Source organism: Ceraceosorus guamensis (assembly GCF_003144195.1).
Source record: "Ceraceosorus guamensis strain MCA 4658 unplaced genomic scaffold IE81scaffold_12, whole genome shotgun sequence".
Classification (NCBI taxonomy): Eukaryota; Fungi; Basidiomycota; class Exobasidiomycetes; order Ceraceosorales; family Ceraceosoraceae; genus Ceraceosorus; species Ceraceosorus guamensis.
In genome coordinates this window covers 281,416-297,659 of record NW_020290007.1, presented here as the reverse complement: position 1 = coordinate 297,659, position 16,244 = coordinate 281,416, and the positions used below count along the sequence as shown (strand labels likewise).

The 16,244-nt window shown below is 55.7% G+C and overlaps 7 protein-coding genes across 7 annotated transcripts; 3 read left to right on the top strand and 4 right to left on the bottom strand.

The window, feature by feature from the left end:
* The first annotated feature begins 267 nt into the window (after nt 1–267).
* IE81DRAFT_30467 (hypothetical protein) lies at nt 268–985 on the top strand. Its single transcript, XM_025512307.1, has one exon. The coding sequence runs from the start codon at nt 365–367 to the stop codon at nt 830–832; it is 468 nt and encodes a 155-aa protein (XP_025371494.1). The 5' UTR covers nt 268–364; the 3' UTR covers nt 833–985.
* Nucleotides 986–4,970, top strand: IE81DRAFT_30434 (hypothetical protein). Its single transcript, XM_025512295.1, has 2 exons — nt 986–3,565; nt 3,633–4,970. Exons 1-2 carry the CDS (start codon nt 1,139–1,141, stop codon nt 4,896–4,898), a joined length of 3,693 nt encoding a protein of 1,230 aa, XP_025371493.1. The 5' UTR covers nt 986–1,138; the 3' UTR covers nt 4,899–4,970.
* Nucleotides 4,971–5,239: 269 nt separating this feature from the next.
* On the bottom strand, nt 5,240–6,979 carry IE81DRAFT_321489 (Isy1-domain-containing protein). Its single transcript, XM_025513356.1, has 4 exons — nt 6,464–6,979; nt 6,181–6,355; nt 5,384–6,102; nt 5,240–5,309 (listed from the first exon to the last, which is right to left on the bottom strand). The coding sequence occupies exons 1-4, from the start codon at nt 6,681–6,683 to the stop codon at nt 5,299–5,301; spliced, it is 1,125 nt and encodes a 374-aa protein (XP_025371492.1). The 5' UTR covers nt 6,684–6,979; the 3' UTR covers nt 5,240–5,298.
* A 212-nt stretch (nt 6,980–7,191) lies between these two features.
* Nucleotides 7,192–9,643, top strand: IE81DRAFT_321488 (hypothetical protein). The gene is made up of 4 exons (XM_025513355.1): nt 7,192–7,807; nt 7,903–8,100; nt 8,430–8,744; nt 8,844–9,643. The coding sequence occupies exons 1-4, from the start codon at nt 7,319–7,321 to the stop codon at nt 9,273–9,275; spliced, it is 1,434 nt and encodes a 477-aa protein (XP_025371491.1). The 5' UTR covers nt 7,192–7,318; the 3' UTR covers nt 9,276–9,643.
* Nucleotides 9,354–10,420, bottom strand: IE81DRAFT_321487 (hypothetical protein). Its single transcript, XM_025513354.1, has 2 exons — nt 9,933–10,420; nt 9,354–9,815 (listed from the first exon to the last, which is right to left on the bottom strand). Exons 1-2 carry the CDS (start codon nt 10,266–10,268, stop codon nt 9,669–9,671), a joined length of 483 nt encoding a protein of 160 aa, XP_025371490.1. The 5' UTR covers nt 10,269–10,420; the 3' UTR covers nt 9,354–9,668.
* A 429-nt stretch (nt 10,421–10,849) lies between these two features.
* On the bottom strand, nt 10,850–11,669 carry IE81DRAFT_310874 (hypothetical protein). The gene is made up of 2 exons (XM_025512428.1): nt 11,423–11,669; nt 10,850–11,331 (listed from the first exon to the last, which is right to left on the bottom strand). The coding sequence occupies exons 1-2, from the start codon at nt 11,583–11,585 to the stop codon at nt 11,024–11,026; spliced, it is 471 nt and encodes a 156-aa protein (XP_025371489.1). The 5' UTR covers nt 11,586–11,669; the 3' UTR covers nt 10,850–11,023.
* Nucleotides 11,670–13,531: 1,862 nt separating this feature from the next.
* On the bottom strand, nt 13,532–14,636 carry IE81DRAFT_30352 (hypothetical protein). The gene has a single exon (XM_025512279.1). It carries the CDS (start codon nt 14,574–14,576, stop codon nt 13,620–13,622), a length of 957 nt encoding a protein of 318 aa, XP_025371488.1. The 5' UTR covers nt 14,577–14,636; the 3' UTR covers nt 13,532–13,619.
* Between the last annotated feature and the right edge of the window lie 1,608 nt (nt 14,637–16,244).

Here is a 16,244-nt window from a genome sequence, read left to right as displayed (position 1 = left end):
TGCTTCTCGGAATCCATTTGCGCACTGCACAGTCTAAGCTCGAATCATGAATATGTCTGCGCTCAAGCCGCCCCTTTGGGCTACTGCTCACGACGCATACATGCACTCTTCAGACTACTGAGTGCCCACCAAACACGGGCCAAGAACACGAAGAGCTGGATACAAGCCTAGAGCCCCGCAGCACCGCCAGCGCTGTAGCGGCCCTTGTGGCTACAGCCCGCGCCAACGGTCCTCAACGGTCAAGGGGGTCCTCGCCTCGTTGGCATCAGCTGCGCAGCCAGTCAGTCCATATGGTATTCGATGTTGGAGTAGCAGCAGCAGCTCGTTGCCGGTCTTCTCCATCTGGCTTCTTTGCAGCAAGCGGATGAGGGCCGTGTCTGACGCGAGTGAGAGACAACTAAGCCCTTTCTCCGTTGCTCTGCGTTCACTGCTCAGCTTCCGCGATCCTCGATTGCACGTTGCCCGCATCCAGCAGCTGCTCGTGTCACCTATGGCCACGCACCCGTCAGGGCATTGCCTACCTCTTTATGAGTTGTCGAATGTCTGGTTTCCAGATGTTCCCCTTCCCGAGGAACACCCATCACATCGTCTTTTCGGCGATTATTCATCACATACCGGCACTTTCCAGCGCTTTCACGTCCGCGTCATCGAAGATACGTCTCGCTCGTTGTGTTTGCAACTGTCCCAAACCAACTCAATCTCATTCTTGGCACTCCAATCGACTGCGCACGGCAACGCTTTTCGCCTCCTAATACCCGCAACAGCACGAGCTGACAGCATAGACTCGATCCCCTTCTCGTGGCTTTGCGTTGATAACGATAGTGTACTTTGATCGTTCCCTCTTGTCTATACAATCGTCTTCGCAGCGTTCCGGGTTGTCTCAACAAGCGTCGAAAGCCACGCCCAGTTCTGTCTCTTCGCTGTACAAAAGTCACTGACACGCAAGACGCCCGCTCGACCCTACCCAGCACTCGAACATTTGCAACCATCCATCAGCTTCGAGCAGTATCGTTCAGACGCTACAACTCCAAATTTTGTGGTCGCCGCCCTCCCACCTCTACACGGTCAGCTACGCACTACGGAGCAATCACACGCGCAGTCTCCTTTCGGTTCTGGCACCGCTGCTCTCGGCATCATCATGGCAGACTCTTCGCTTGATCATCGCTCGTCTTCTGGTCAGAGCTCTGCTCTGGGTCTGAACAGCAAGCGACCGAGCATTGCCAATCCCTCGCCCATGCTCGGCAGCGAAGCTGGCCGCTCCGAGTCTCGTGCAGGTAGCATATCCACCTTGTGGAGCTCAGCAGACTGCCCATTTTTTCTCGACACCATCGCCACATCACAAGCGGACGTCCTACGACGCTCAAGCGGCGCGGCATCTTGCGCCGCAGACTCTGCTCCCAGGATCATGCTTCGAAACGCCAGCTCCAGTTCGGCTTCTTCACTTCAGTCATTGGCACAAAACCCTCGATTCGAGATCCTTGAGCACCTGGAAGAAAATAGCTTGACCGTACCTGACGCGCAGTCGCTTCGCGTGGAGCCTACATCGACGCGAGCACTGCCAGCCAGCGAGGTTCGCGGGGCTTCAGCTGCTACACCGACGAGCACCACTTTTTCCCAACTTAAAGGTACGCCAACACGTTTGCAGAAGAGGAGGCCTTCCGCTCTTCAGCTTGATCATCTTCGGCACTCGCCACGTCGCGACATCAACGCCGCTTCCATGCCCATTTCGGTCAGCTACGACAGCCAGTTGTACACTGCGCGGTCCTTTTCGCCTGGACGCAGCACCTTGAGCCAGAACACGCCTTCATCCTCTGCATTCAGGACTCCGACCAACGCTTCACATCAAAGTCACGGTACTCGGTGTGCCCAAGATGTATTGCGCGCCAACGAGGAACCTCACAAAGTTACTGAGGGACGCTCTTCTGGTTCAATTCTCGCGTCTGCAGACCCTGCTCTCTATGGCAAGGCACAGCGATACTTCAGCCCATCGTACAGCATGGACTCGCCCACGCATGGCCAGCATACTCCCGGCGCCTTTCGACAGGCCAGTATAGCTTGCTCGCCGTCTCAACGACGAACGAATCTGCGACATTCCGCCTCCACGTACGGAACCGAGGAGTCCATCGAGGTCTTCACGCCACGCGATGACTCAGCAAGCTCTCGGTCAGGATCTTCGATGGAGTCTACGCATGAGCAGCTGCTTGAGACCAAGCAGGAGTTCCAAACACTATCGCTTGCGCTTGGCACCCAAAGCCGTCCTGCTACTGCACCGGCCGAAGACTCGATCTTGTGGACCTCTCATCACCAGCCTTTACGAGAAGCATCGAAGCCAGTGGCGAGGTCACCTACTTCTCCTCTACAGACAATAGCTAGCCGATCCTCTGCCGTTCGTCACCACCGTGGCGACGTGGACAGACCGCGCACGAGCGAGAACGTCACGCCACCACATTCTGCGAGTAGCGGTCGCTCTGACTTCAGTGCCGAGATGGAGTTCACCCTCTCGACAGATACTGCAATCACGGTGAAGAAGCGAGGACTGAGTGCTAGACTCCGCGCTGTATCAACGCCCAAGCTGCGAGCGGCTGCAGCTTGGCGATTCAACTCCACCGACACATCGGCTAACCCCCTTCCAACGATCGCGCATCCTACGTCACCTCTGTCCAGTGCCGTGCCGCTGAAGAACCAGACCGCAGCTACCAAGGCCGACGCAACCCGTCCAATTCGACCCGTGTCGGGCGGGCGCTTCAGGTCTCGAACGCTCGGCGAGGCTGACCGGCGACACACCTCTAGCAATTCCGATGAGCTGAGGAGATGCATTCTAGAGCGACCCGAAACTTCTCGCAGCAACGTGACTGGCTTATCGTCGACTGATCTGAAGAAGTCGCGAAGGCCAAGCAGGACAGACACGATCGAGTCGTCTCCGTCATCTTGCTCGCACTCGATCCTGCAAACTCCGCAGTCGTCGACGACGCATCTCGCAGGGTCTGTGCAGATCTCTTCGCCTAAGCTCGGCAAGCACGGTACTGTCAAAGCACCCGTTCGACCTACCTCTGCTCGTCCCAAGAGCAAAGGCGGGTGGGCTAGCCACCTTGCCGAAGGATTGACACTTCACCTTGAGCACGAAGGCAAGCGAGAGATCGTCAGAATGACCTACCTTTACTACGATCCCTTTGGCGCTCCGGAAAGCCTCTGCAACAACGATTCACTAATCACGGCAAATGGTCGCCCAGCCACTCCCAAAAGACCAAAGTCCAAAGGAGGTGTTCAAGTGAGCGCTGACGAACAACTCGGAATTCTGGAGTTCGGCCCTGCTGTGGACCCGTCGAGTCCTTCCACGCCCACAGCGATATCTTTTCGAGCCAAGAACGAGGGCAGCTCTCCTTCGATGGCTTTGTTGAGGCACTTGACGGTTGGTGACGACATGAAGGGAGACTTGTTGGCGCGCCAGGCGAATCTCTCTCTTGCCCAAGTTGGTACGAATGAAGTCTCGGGCATTGAGCGTAAAGGGAGCCTTGCCTGGAGATTCACATACAATGTCGACGTTGACGCTGGCTCGAGAACAAAGGTGAGCTTTCAATCTAAGTCCATGCTTTGGCGCTTCCCAGTACTGATCGATCGCTACCTCGTTACAGATTTTGCGACCTGTCGGCTTTTCATGCTCCGCAACGCTGTTGGACCCCGTCAAAGCTCGCAAAGGCAGACTTTTGAACATGATGCGCAAGCAAATGATAGCTAGCAACATCGACTCGGTGCCGGTCATTGGCTCACCTGCGTCCGCACCTGCCCATCTGGCAGGCGAAACGATGCCAAGAACGCCATCAGATGACGGCACCTCGTGTAGCATGAGGCCACTTGCGAGCTCTCCAGTCACATTGACACACCCCGATAGCGGCGCTTTGAGTAGACCTATCAGACAGAGTCTCGCGCCTTCCGACACATCTTCGGCACGCTCGCTTCACGGCAATCCGCCTACAGGCCAGCAATTCGCGCCTGGCGTGTCTTCGAACGCTCCAAATCATAATCTCGTACCGTTCAAAATGAATCGGGCGGCGCTCGCTAAACGTAGCTTTGCAAGTCTCAGCTCAAAGCACGGCCCCAGCGCCCAGTCCACCGACTTGCCCGCCTCCCCTCCTCGTGACGCTACCTTTGTTACCCACCAGCACCAGCCAAAGTCTGCAGGTCTGCTCACCTCCACCGCCCTCAGCTCTGAATCGGCAACGCTTCCGCCTGGCTCTTCGTACGGTATTCAACTTCGAGTGCATGGTAGCCCCACAAGTCGACGCCGTGGAGCGTCAGTGGGACAAGAGGATGCAAATTCCCAATCGCGATCAAGATACCAACCTCAGACGAGCCAACTTGCTGGTGTGCACACGTCATTCGGGGGCGTCGAGCACATGCCGACACACCACGACAGCAACGCTGATCGCTCGCTCTCCCCTCGGCGCTCCTCGCAACGTGCTCGCGCAAAGACAAGCGAGCATTCGGCCACTCGACGACCACCGACAGCGAGCGAAGAAGTGAAAGCTGCATACCTCGCTTTGCAAGCCCGCCCAGCCACCGGACACTATGTGCAGCCTTTCGTGGGCTCCGCCGCTACCCAAGCCGGCTGGTTTCGACGCCCCTCCACAGCACAAGATGCACATCTCCCTTCTCCCTCTGCAACGCACACTCCGCATGCCGGTCCGCAGCAGCCGTCCCCGCCGGGCGGAGACGAGGGCCGAAACATGAAGCAGTTGCCAAGACTGCCTGCGCACGGTGCGCCAGAGATTTCCAAACGCACATCTTCAAGCCGTCTGAAAGCTTTTGCGCAATCGTCCAAGTGGACCCAGCATAGACAGATGTCTGACGATCAGAGCGCGCAGTTCCTAGACTCCCTGCATGATCAGGGTTTCTTATGATGTTTACGTGGCGACGGACAAGATATTGACCTTCCAGAGTATCCGCCAGGTCTTGATCCAACCCATTTGGGCACGTTCGCACCCTCGCCTGTCGATCTTACACATTAGCCCTCAATCCACCGCCGTACTTTGCATACAGTATTCCTAGATCGTCGCAATCGCCACAACGTCTCTAACATTGGACTCCCTACAATACCAATATATCTTCGCCAACACTTTCGGCCAGACGAGCGAGAGACGAGTGAGCCTGTGACGTGCGGTCGTGCTGAAATGTCCTCTCTCGGTGTGATGGTGTAGATATTCATTGATGCGCCCCAATGTCCAGGACCTGTGCATGGCACGTCCACACCAAGACTGGATGGCAGTGTCCGATGCGCGATGCACTTCGTGGGCTTTGCATTCAGCCAATGTCTGAGGAAAAGTGCAAAGTGTGAGGAGGATGCGCATTGCCCGCGGGGCATCAAGAAGAAGCGGACACGACTCACACTGTTCCCTTAGCGCTCGTTTCCTCTGCCTCAAAAGTAATTGCTCTATGACGCCTCTATCGGGTACGCTTGGTGTCTTGAGCTCATTCTTGTCCAAAGCACTTAGCAAGTCGAAGAAAGCATCGTTGGCAGTGATGGCTTGTTCGGGCGGTCTAGCTGAGATCTCTGCACCAGCACCAGCCATCTCAACATCTTGCGTCTCTTCGGCGATCGCCTCCGAGCCGTCTAGCGGTTCTCCATCCTCACCCCTGGCCCTCTTCCCACCCTTTTCGTCCGAGTCGGAAGGCCTGCCCGCTGTGCTCCTTTTGCCTCGCGCGCTTGCCGCCCCTTCAGTAGACGTGCTCTCCTCGGCCAGCGTGGCGGGTGAGGCTTGCAGTCCGCCCGCACTGATAATGTCTTTCCATCGCTTGGGTCTCTGGCTTGGCAGACTGGGAATAGCGCTCACTCCGTCGTCCGGCAACTCCTCGTCCAAAGTTTCCAGCAAGTCGGCCCATCCTTCCCTCCACTTCGCCTCTTCAGCTCTTCTTTCCTCTTCCAGCAAGTTTGAGCCACCAGCACTTGGGGTGTCTTCTTCGTCGTCATCGCCGTAATACGAACCAGGCTGGTTCAGGAAGCGTCGATACCGCGACACGCGATAAGACTCAGCTTCGTCCTCTGCTGCTTGCGTGCGAGAGAGGAGCTCCTTGACTCCTGGCAGATCTTTGGCTCGACCAAAGTACCTGCGAAGAAACAATGATTCAGTCCTAAAGGCGCAAAAACACGCGGAGCTTCAGAATCCTTACACATCCGCAACTCACTTGTAACCTCGCGTGCCTGGCACCTCCTTGCCGGAATCGTCAAGCATCTTGGGAACTCCCCGCTTGTAGTTAGCTCCGCCCAGGTTGACAATTTGGCTCTCCCAATGACCCTTCTCTCTGATCAGCTTGTTGATCTCATCGTTCAGATCTCGAACCTCGTAGTCTGTCAGACCGACTGGGAGCATTAACAGCAAGGTAGAGAGCGGCACCTCTTGATGTGCATCAGCCATCATGGAGTCCTCTCTGAGCATACGTGGCCCCACTTTGGACGTCATTTACTCACAATCTTGAATCTTGCTGACTTTTCTACTGATCTCCCTCAATACTTCGCTCCTCCACTTCTCGCACTCTTTCAGAGTCTTGACCGAACTAGCCAATCTGGGTCTCCTATCTCCCGCTCCCGGTCCTCTACCCGTAGCGCCAGACCCCAGACCCAACTCGATAGCTTGCGCTTCTCGGAAACGATGGAGCATCGACTGGGCTTTCTCTTTGTTGCGCGCCATCTTGACTCGGTGTGTCTTCAGGGGGTGAGGGTGCTGCGAAGAGTTCGAGGCTGGAGACGGGGTAAGACCTTCAGGTTCGTTCCTGATGCGGAGCTCGGTGCTCTGCGATACGAGCAGTGAGGTCACAACACAATGCTCAGGACAATAGCGTGTGTGCTGTCAGCGCTGATGGTGCTGAGCTGACCTGGATGGTTCCGTTCTGAAGGCTATTTGGGTGTCTGGACAGTCGAAGGGCGCATTGAAGTGAAAGGTGACCGACTGAATTGCTCATTCACGTTTGTAATGCCCAACTTCATTTCAAGTCCTTGAACGTCACATTCAAGATTCAAATGCTGATTTTGAGGAGCTAGACTCAAGACTTCGTCGGAGCGGGCGGTCGCGCCCGCGCCCGCGCGCGGGGATCCACGTGTTTCTGGCGCGCGGCGGTGCCTAAATCTTCTCGCAGGCCCCCAGCATATACGCTTGAGCGTGAGCGTCAGCTATTCAAGTCTTCTGGACAGACCGGAGCCGTTGGATGACCTTCGCGCCCCCAACCTGCCTGCAAAGGGAGCACCTTCGCATTGGTATTCAAAGCGGCACCACGACTGGCTGGGCAAGCCAGCTGTCTTGCATCAAAGATGTCTACAAGCTTCAACATGGCGTCGCTCCGGCGAACGCTAGTTTCTGTCGCCGCTGCTAGGACTCGCACATCACCCTGCGTGCCTCTTACGGAATACACAGATCTTTCGAGGAGGGCGCTGCACACCTCAGAGGCGAGTCGAGCTCAGGAAGCTTCCCCCAGCACATCCAGACCTTCCGGTCAGCGATCGTCCTCTTTCGCCCAGCGCGATGCTCAAGGTGGAGCTGCCCGAGCACGTTCGGCAGGCGGTCCAAGCTCAGGGGCATACTCTGGCGGTCGAACCTTTCCCTCTTCCAACAGATCAGGACCAGGTCGCAGATTCGGACCTGGAGGAGCGAGTGGAAGGTTCTCGGGTGGGGCAGGCGGAAGAGGGAGAGATTCCAGGAAACCTCGCGCTCCCCCCAGAAGACTGCCGCCGTACGAGGAATGGCTAAAATCAGAAGATGCAAAGAAGTGGAGACAGCCACCCTCTGACACTCGCGGGCCCTTCTGGATCTCTGATACAGTGAGCAAGCGCCTCAACGAAGATGACCTCGTGCTATGAAGTAAACGCTCGGCAGATATGCTGACGCAAGCCATACCGCTTTTCTCACCTCGAAGCCCTTTCCACTGAACAAGACCTTCAACCCTTCTCCGCCAATCGCCAGTCACATCCGCGACGAGATGTGGGCACAACATCAAGCTTCGCCACGGGACACTGGATCAGCTCGAGAGATAAGCTCTCGCTTCGGCGTATCCATCGAGCGCGTCGAAGCCGTGCTCCGTCTCTGTGCCCTCGAAAGAGAATTCACTGCTCATGTGAGTGGAGCTCAAGTGCTGTCTCGGGACGTGGCGGAGTTTGGAACGAAGAAAGGGAAGGCAAGGCGTGGCACAGTGATGAGATCTTTTTACGATTAGTCTTGAAGACACACATTTTACGTGGTTATAAATCAGCCTTTGAACACTCTGAGCGCAACGCGGGTTTCCAAGTGACAAATGCCGGGATCACAAAGGAGGAACTGCACAGCGGCTCTGAGCCCTTAGCAAATCACCGCGCAAAGGAGCCACGGAGTCCTTTCGCGCAGCAAGCACGTCGATGCTGACCGAATCTTCTCCATTTGCTGCTTTTGGTATCCATCGCGCCACAGGGTCAACCTCTACAGACGCACTTCGCAGCCTCAATGGAACAGATCCTGGGCTCAGCTGCGAAACCTGCCAAGCTTCGCTTACAGGAGCGTGCAGCTGCAGCAGAATCGGGAGGAGCGAGCGATGCGTCCCAATTCCGCTCGCCTGTCCTCTCGCCCCTCTACAGAGCTCCGAGCAACAAGGGCGGTGCGGATGGTAGGAGTTCTGATCCGAATCAAGCCATCGATGAGGATGTTCCTGTGGAGTCGAATCCTAAGTCGAATGAAGTGCTGGATATCAGAGGACCTCACCGTGAGATGGTCGACGAGGGCTCCGATGTGAGTATTGCGATCACAACGCGACGCTGGTATACCTTGCACAGATTCCGAAGTTGACATGCTTTTTATTTTGTGCGCTCTCCTTTCACGCTCCCACAGCCCCCAGAGGTGCTCAGGCCTGCTTTGGAGGCTGCCACCCAGGAGCGACAAGCACAGATCAGCGCGATGCCCTCATCCAAGCCCGAGTACATTCGGGATCGCGAGACTGGAGAACTAGAGCAAACCTCGTCCGTTCCGCTCTCGCTCGACGAGCAGCGAGCCTTCAAGGGTCGATCCTTGAAGGTGGTGAATGTGGGCAGCAAGTCGTATCGGGGTGCGGGTACTGTGGAAAGGAATAGGAGGAGGGCAGAGAGGCGAAGCAGAATGAGAGCTGTGCTGAGGCTTAAGAGGGCTAGAAAGATGGACAAGGCGGAAATGAGGAGAGTCGAGAGGGCCATGTTTCTCGCTGAACGCAAATTCTCGGGTCAAAAGGACAGTGAACAAGCTGGAAGCCATCAAGAAGGCGATCGAGGAACGGTCGGGCAAGCCTGAGCTGGTGGTGCGGCTGCCTCACCTAGCTCAATGTAACGAGCCAAGCCGAACATTTGGACGAAATGGATATCGGAACGCTGCATCCTTCGAATTGGTCTGACACAATTGACATGAATTTGGAACGCCTACAATCAGAAGTCAACGAGCATTGCAGGCACAGCGTAGCTGATGTGCCTCATATGTCAGCATCAGCCTGCAGAGGAGGTGGGTAAGGCTATACATCGCGTCTGGGAAACACATAACAGGCATCTTCCCTCCTTCTTGCTTGTGACAAGGTGACGCAGTATTCAGCGCCCCAACTCAGGAGTCCTTCACACTCTGTCGGTGGCCTGCAACCTTATATGACTTGAATCCTATGCGCATCGCCCGTTGTTCCCTTGTAAGGGTGACCTCTCACCTCATCCCGAAAAAAAGCTTGACCCGCTGCCCAAAGCTTGGGCTGACATCTTGACCTTGTGAAGCCTTTTGGATCGTCTGGAGCAGCTGATCGTAGTATTCAGGATGCGAAGCCGGTCTCAAAATGGAGCTTGGAGTGGGGTACTGTGGAAAGATATGGGGGCGGGCGAGGAAGTTGGCAAGCCGTGCTGCATGAAACGTGCGACACACGAACCTCGGACCGCGTCCTCAGGTCTGCGAACACAAGGCCCTTGCACGCACCTCAGAATTTGCAGATCCATCCTTCAACGCTTGCAAGACCGACAATGCTCTCTCCGCATTGCTCTCTTCGACCGCACTGAGCTGCTTGAACTTGGCAACCTCCGACCCAGCGCCGACCTCTCCCTTCGCCGCAGCGTGTCCAACTCCGTTGCGCGCATTGGGCAGCTTGCCGTCCATGATGTCTTGTGTCTCCGAGGGCGGGCTAACCAAGAATGCTCGGTCTGCTGCGGCTCGGATGGATAGACCAAATTGGGCCGTGGGTCGTAAAGGGTCTCGGGGCCATGCCGAGGCGAGAGAAATGAAGCGCCCGTGAAGAGCTTTGGCGCTGGCAGACATCTTGGCGGAGCGATGTGGATGCTGCTTATTTTTTGACTATGAGGTCCGATGCGCGTATCGCCTTGGAACAGCCGTATGCAGGGGTATCGTGACTTTGCTAGTCAAGAGTGTTGACAAGCTGACTCACGACTGAAGAAGGGATCGAAGCGGTTGTGATTGGCCTTGAGATTGGCTTCGAAAGGTGGAGGACTTCGCACGGGGCGAAGAGCAAACATTTTGTCAGCACACAAAGAACACGTGACGTAGAGATCTGATCACGTGATGTGACCTTACCCGTCCGGATCAGACCAAGTTTGACCTGTGCTGCTGGTGAGACCTGGCACGCAGTTGATTGACCGTCTTCAGGAAGTTGATGAACCACATCCACCTCGGCATCGGTACGTCAGCTCTGATGCCAGACATCGCGCACGCTTTGGGCCTTCTTGGATCAAAGTTGAAAGCGGAGGCATATGTCAAAGCCAGGAAAAGCATGGAACAGGATTCGCAGCTCAGACGTTGTGAAACGATGATCCAGATCAGTCGCAAGCTCCAAGACAGAAGGGGCTTCAGGCAGACCCGAGATCAGCATTCTGAATCGATTTCGTGCACACTGGACGACAGAGTTGGGCAGTGTCTGCGAGCGTCGTGCTAGGGTACAAGCTTCAAGAGGCTCAGAACAGGGCGACTCAGCAAAGTGTCGATGCCGTTCTGGGTCTTTGCTTCGAGGGAAGCATACTGTAGACTAGGCGTATCGAGAGAAAAATGCTCGAGACAGCTTAGCAAGTGAATTTGGCGATCAGACCAGAATTGGGGTCGTTGACTTGACGCTGGCTGATGGCCTCGGTACCAGTGGGCTGGTGGAAAGCCTGATCGTCTGGGCAGTTGGGATCGTGGCAGCTGGCAAAGTTGCCAGCAGCTCCAGGATTGGCACCAGTGATGGTCATGTCGGCAGCAGCCGAGTATTGGTGAGGAGGGATCAAGGTAATGTCGGCGGAAGAGATGCCACTGTTGAGGGAAGCCTCGATGGAAGTGCATGGAACGCCATCTTGGCTGCACGCGACATTGCCGGCAGATGCGATGATGCCTGGCGTAAGTAGCGGAGGACACTGTGAGCGAATTGCGACGCCAATGGCTACACTACGAGAAGAACGTCTCGCTCAGCACACGTGACTCACCATTGACATCTCCGTCAAAGTCGTACTCTCCAGCACCGAAGACGCCACGTCCAGGAACCTGCATGATGGCAGTGGAGCAGCCGGACACTTGGAAGCTGATGTGGTGGGCAGCTTGAGCGTACACAGCGCCAATGACGACAGCGAGGAGCATAGAGAGTTGCATCTTGCCTTATTTGATGGCCGTGTGTGGACAGTGGGGTGATCGAAGTGAGTCTGTGTTCAGAGAGCTTCGGCTACGTTTGTCTGCTGAGAGGAGTTGTGTGCTCCAACTTGGAGCTCGATGACTGCCTTCTTATACATTTCATGAGGGTAGATCATCGCTACCCTCATCTTGCCATGACGGCACTTTACAGGGTCCAAGATCAGCCGCACAAATCACTCCGGCCTGATGCGGACAAGTGATGATGCTGCAGCTACCAATCGCTCTCGTACTTTGGATGCTCAACCCACCTATACTTTCTGCAAATGTGAATCACAATGCTCAGTACTACTCTTGCCACCCACCAACGTTAGATGGAGCGGGCATGCAGCGGCTGGTTTCAAGTATCGTGAACAACCTAGCTATAGCTCCACGCTGCTTGACTTGACCCACTTCGATCAAGTCTGGAGTCTTGAGTGCCATCAGCAGCCCGTACCTGCTTTGATATTCACGATTGCTGCGGGCCAAGAGCCTAAAAGGACCGAGCCGAGGGCTGAATATTGCAATTGAATCGATCATAGCCAGCAGAATGTATAGCGTATATACCTATCTTGCAACGGACATATACGTGCGCGCCTGTGAGCAGCCGGTTGTCGATCATGACCGAGTAGCTCGAGCTGTACGCGCACAGCATGACGCTGTGCTGCACTTTTTTTGCACGAGGCGTGGTCACGTATTATGTGTTGCTGCATTGCTGACACAAATTGGACATTCAAGATTCGTGAGTTGTGACTGGCAGGGTCATGTATCCCACAATTGAATCACAATCACAATCAAGAATGCCACAGCAGCATCCACTTCGCAGCTCCAGCAGGCACGCGAGGGGAGTGCAGGCACATGCAGACTCATACACTAAACACCACGTTTGTGCTGCCTGGACACGGGCTACTGCGGTACCTGCGAAATCTCTTTGTGATGCTCAGCCTTGAAAGACGGTGGCAATTCGAGAGTCACGATTTATTGTGGATTCGTAGTTTCCGATTCATAATACATCTTGATTTTCACTCTATCTCGACGCGGTCGAAAGGTCACCACAGCCCGCGATTTCAGCTGTGTATATACAGCGACCTGAACCACAGAGCAAGCCATGGCAATTGTGACTTGGAGAGGTCACCGCAGCCTGCAGTCTCAGCAGCTCGATCGATCTACACAGCGCCCCGACCCATGCACATCAGAGCAAGGTATGGCAATCTAGACTTGTGAGTCAAAGCATGTGCGCGATGAGGACGAGTCAATCTTGAATCAAGAGTGCATGGGGTCGGCAGCGTGATGATGATGAAAGCCGAACCGCGGGGCCGCTATCGTGAATTCGGCTCAAATGCCGCTTTAGATTTGAACGCCGCAATTTGGCGCCCACTCATAAAGGTCTTGGCATGCATGCTTGCAGCAGCAGCGCTCATCGCGTCGATGCTGATGCGCTGCTGATTCTTAATTGTCGCCGTGGTGCATTCGCGTGTTGCACAGCAAAGCGCGGGCTCAAGATGTCGATCGGTAGCGGAAGCGATATATGTTTTAGCTCCTACATGGCATTCTGACCTCGAAAGACATGACCACCACAGTTAAAGCACACCGCGATGATAGGATGTGATCTCGGCCGAAGCGCCTTGCTCGGACGTTCGAAGCGCCAAGCTAGGTCTCGGCAGCTAAACGGCATAGCTTGATGAAGCGTGGCTCAACATCCTTCAGGTACCGTTTTGGCTGTATTTGCCTGATCTCATGTCCTGCCCAGCTCCGCCTTAAAAGCATGCATCGAGCTGCTCTGAGCTCCCATGGCAAGCACTGTGACTCTGACTATCGTCGCGTGAATTCAAAATCTCGTTGATGGTGATATGGTACAATGTCGCTCCTATAGTTGTTAGATATGGCGTCACAGAAAGGAATGTACAGCATTTCCATGGCATACTTGATGAGCTTCCAGCTGAACCGTGGGGGGATGCGGTTGGGTGCCGTGGATGAGCGCCCAAAAAGCCTCGTGTGTTCGGTCGCTTTTCTTCTCCTTTACCGACGCGGCAACTGCGTCGCTTCGCCCTGCTCTTGCGACGAAGCAGCACGCTTCCTCCTCCTGCGTGGCAGAGCTGCCCAAGCCTCATGTCTGCACTTCGGGCAAGTGACCCATTTACCCTCGCTGTTTGGCACGCTAAGCGCTGGTGCCTCGTCGACGTTCTTGGTAGATGCTGTCGGAGCACTTTCCGCCATCTCGGATGCCTCCTGGTCTTTGAGACTCTCGCTAGCGGCTGGACTCGAGGTGACTCCGGAAGCGCTGGAGGCGGATCTTGAAGGGTCCGAAATGCCGTCCCAAACGCAGGCATCTCCGTCATCTTCCTCGTCCTCACACGTTGCAAAGGGATTGTCGAGACGCATGGCCATGGTGAGGCAGTCCAAATGATGTTCGTGTCCACAAGGCTTCAGTTTCAGCAGCTGCTCTCGCTCGTGGTCTTTCTCAGCGCCATTTTGGTCCTCAGGATACTCTGGCAGGCAAGCAGGGCTATCGCACCTCCAACCTTGCTGCCGTTCCCTTCTCCTCACATCCTCCCTGAGCCCCACCCCAAGCTTTGCCCTGGGTAATTCGACCACTCTACCCTTGACAAACTTCTTGGGCGCCAGTGATTCTCGACAAAAAGGGCAGGCCCACTCGTTAGGAGGTTTAGCCGAGAACCACTCTTGCAGACAGCTGGCATGTAGGGTGTGGAAGCCTCCGCAAGGAACCACGACGCACTCGTGATCGCGCGCTGCCGAGCCAGCAATCCATTCGGGTCTATCCTCTGCGTCGTACTCTTCTAAGCAAATTGCGCATCCCACGTTTCCCGTGCCGATGTCTCCCAATTCCAGACGCGCCATTCGCGACCTGAGCTCCGCATCTGCTCGTTCCAACGACGCGACGAAGGACTCTGTCGCCTTTGGATCAGGTTGCGGTTCTGCTTCTGCCTGCGATTGTCCACCAAACCCTACGTTCATCTGTGAATGGTGGAGAGTAAGTCGTGTCAGCCACTCGCCCACCTCGCGACTTGCAGTGCCTGGTCTATCTCACCTGAATAGGTATGGCGGGGTCACAATAGAATTGGGGCACCGCGTCTCGTGGCACGTGATCTGGCATGGGTCGAATCGGCCAGATGTAGGATGTCCTGTGATCAAAGATCATGGAAAAGGGCGCAGATGAGATGCCCAGTGGTATGAAAGCCGGTGTCTCTGGCGTGTAGCGCTCCTCGTCCGTACCCGGTGGCAAGTCAGGTCGACCTTGACCAAAGACATCCAAGATTGGACCTTTTGGAAGTGCAACCAGACCCAGTCGACCTTGCGAGTCTCGCAGAGGAATGCGATAGAGGCGGTAATCTGACCATGATAGTCCTACGTGCGGCAATGCGTCCAGCTCGCCCAGCTCTGATCCCTCTGGGATGGGCAGTTGAGTAGGGAAAGCCGCGACGACGGTACGTGCTTCTTCTTCTTCCGTCAAAGCATGCCGCCGCCTTCCAACGTCTGAGGGAAGCCCAGCCAGTGGCGTCAGCGTCTCAATGCATCCAATAAGCGGCTTGAGCTACGCATCGACGGACTCACCCGCCTGGTGAAGCGCTTCCAAGTACCCATTTAGTGTTTCTAGACTGATTTGTCGCTTCCTCTCGCGACTCCCATTTGATACAGACGCCTGTGCTGGATCGGAGCTAGCATCTCCTTGCTCCTGTGATGACTGTGCGCCGCCCGGAGAGGTCGCGGGCAAGGCATCAGCCTCGCTAGCAGTCGCAACGCCAGCCCCTACGGTGGTACCAGCCGCGGTGACGCTTGCTGTGGCTGAATCATAGTGCGCGGACGGAGGAAAGTGATTACTATCGATGTCTGAAGAGCTGGAAGCGTCGGTTCGTCGCGCCTCAGCACCGACACCCAACGGTGAAGGCGACCTCGAGCGCGGTTCTGTAGATCCACCTCCACTCGAGCCTCCCGCCAAAAAGCCCCTCACAAACGTGCTAAAGAAGCCAGACATGGTGCTCTGAGTCGAAAGGTCTGGAAGGAGATAGTGGCAAATTTTCAGAGGGTGCTGTCTTCTTCGCTGCGTGCTAGCCTTGGGTATAATCGTGTAGTCGTGTAGTCGTATGATGGTGTGAGCGTCGGCTAGTCGCTGCTTATGCAAGACGGTGAAAGCGGGCGAGTGTAGCTTGCCGCCTTGGGTTGCTGTCCTGCGAGCTCAACTTATGCGAGTTTTGCGCGGCTGTCTTGAGCACGGAGCGTAGAGGCGCAGGTGAGAGGTATCATACAGTCAAAAGCCAGTTGAGGTTCCGGTGAAAGATCGCCGTGGTCGACCCAAGGCGAGTGTGGACGGTGGAGCATATACGAATCGTGGCATCCATGAGCTTCTGGAACGCCGTGGGCCTTGAGGGCTGTGGAGTACGGCGTGAGGGCTGAGCTTCAATATGGGCGCATCCCACGTACGAGACGCGCTCAGCATGGAGCCCGGCGGCGCGCATTATTACGGCCGCAAGAGAATCGCCTGACGCCGTGACACGCGTCCCACTTGGCCAACGCTGTGCAGCATGCATGTGTATTTGTCGCGTGACGCAGCTGAGATGTGGAAGTGATGTTGGTAAGAATCACGTGAATCACGAGTAAGCAGGAACAATAATAGTCACCCCAATC

Excerpts from the sequence above, each read along its gene's own strand:
- IE81DRAFT_30352 (XM_025512279.1), bottom strand. The coding sequence starts at position 14,576 with ATGAACGTAGGGTTTGGTGGACAATCGCAGGCAGAAGCAGAACCGCAA.
- IE81DRAFT_30434 (XM_025512295.1), top strand. The coding sequence starts at position 1,139 with ATGGCAGACTCTTCGCTTGATCATCGCTCGTCTTCTGGTCAGAGCTCT. Across the intron at positions 3,566-3,632 it reads ACGCTGGCTCGAGAACAAAG|ATTTTGCGACCTGTCGGCTT; the intron begins GTGAGCTTTCAA and ends ACCTCGTTACAG.
- IE81DRAFT_310874 (XM_025512428.1), bottom strand. The coding sequence starts at position 11,585 with ATGCAACTCTCTATGCTCCTCGCTGTCGTCATTGGCGCTGTGTACGCT. Across the intron at positions 11,332-11,422 it reads CTTTGACGGAGATGTCAATG|GCATCATCGCATCTGCCGGC; the intron begins GTGAGTCACGTG and ends TACTTACGCCAG.
- IE81DRAFT_30467 (XM_025512307.1), top strand. The coding sequence starts at position 365 with ATGAGGGCCGTGTCTGACGCGAGTGAGAGACAACTAAGCCCTTTCTCC.
- IE81DRAFT_321489 (XM_025513356.1), bottom strand. The coding sequence starts at position 6,683 with ATGGCGCGCAACAAAGAGAAAGCCCAGTCGATGCTCCATCGTTTCCGA. Across the intron at positions 6,356-6,463 it reads AGTCAGCAAGATTCAAGATT|TCGGTCTGACAGACTACGAG; the intron begins GTGAGTAAATGA and ends TAATGCTCCCAG. Across the intron at positions 6,103-6,180 it reads CCAGGCACGCGAGGTTACAA|GTACTTTGGTCGAGCCAAAG; the intron begins GTGAGTTGCGGA and ends GTTTCTTCGCAG.
- IE81DRAFT_321487 (XM_025513354.1), bottom strand. The coding sequence starts at position 10,268 with ATGTCTGCCAGCGCCAAAGCTCTTCACGGGCGCTTCATTTCTCTCGCC. Across the intron at positions 9,816-9,932 it reads ATGGATCTGCAAATTCTGAG|TACCCCACTCCAAGCTCCAT; the intron begins GTGCGTGCAAGG and ends ATCTTTCCACAG.
- IE81DRAFT_321488 (XM_025513355.1), top strand. The coding sequence starts at position 7,319 with ATGGCGTCGCTCCGGCGAACGCTAGTTTCTGTCGCCGCTGCTAGGACT. Across the intron at positions 7,808-7,902 it reads CCTTCTGGATCTCTGATACA|CCCTTTCCACTGAACAAGAC; the intron begins GTGAGCAAGCGC and ends CTCACCTCGAAG. Across the intron at positions 8,101-8,429 it reads AAAGAGAATTCACTGCTCAT|GGTCAACCTCTACAGACGCA; the intron begins GTGAGTGGAGCT and ends ATCGCGCCACAG.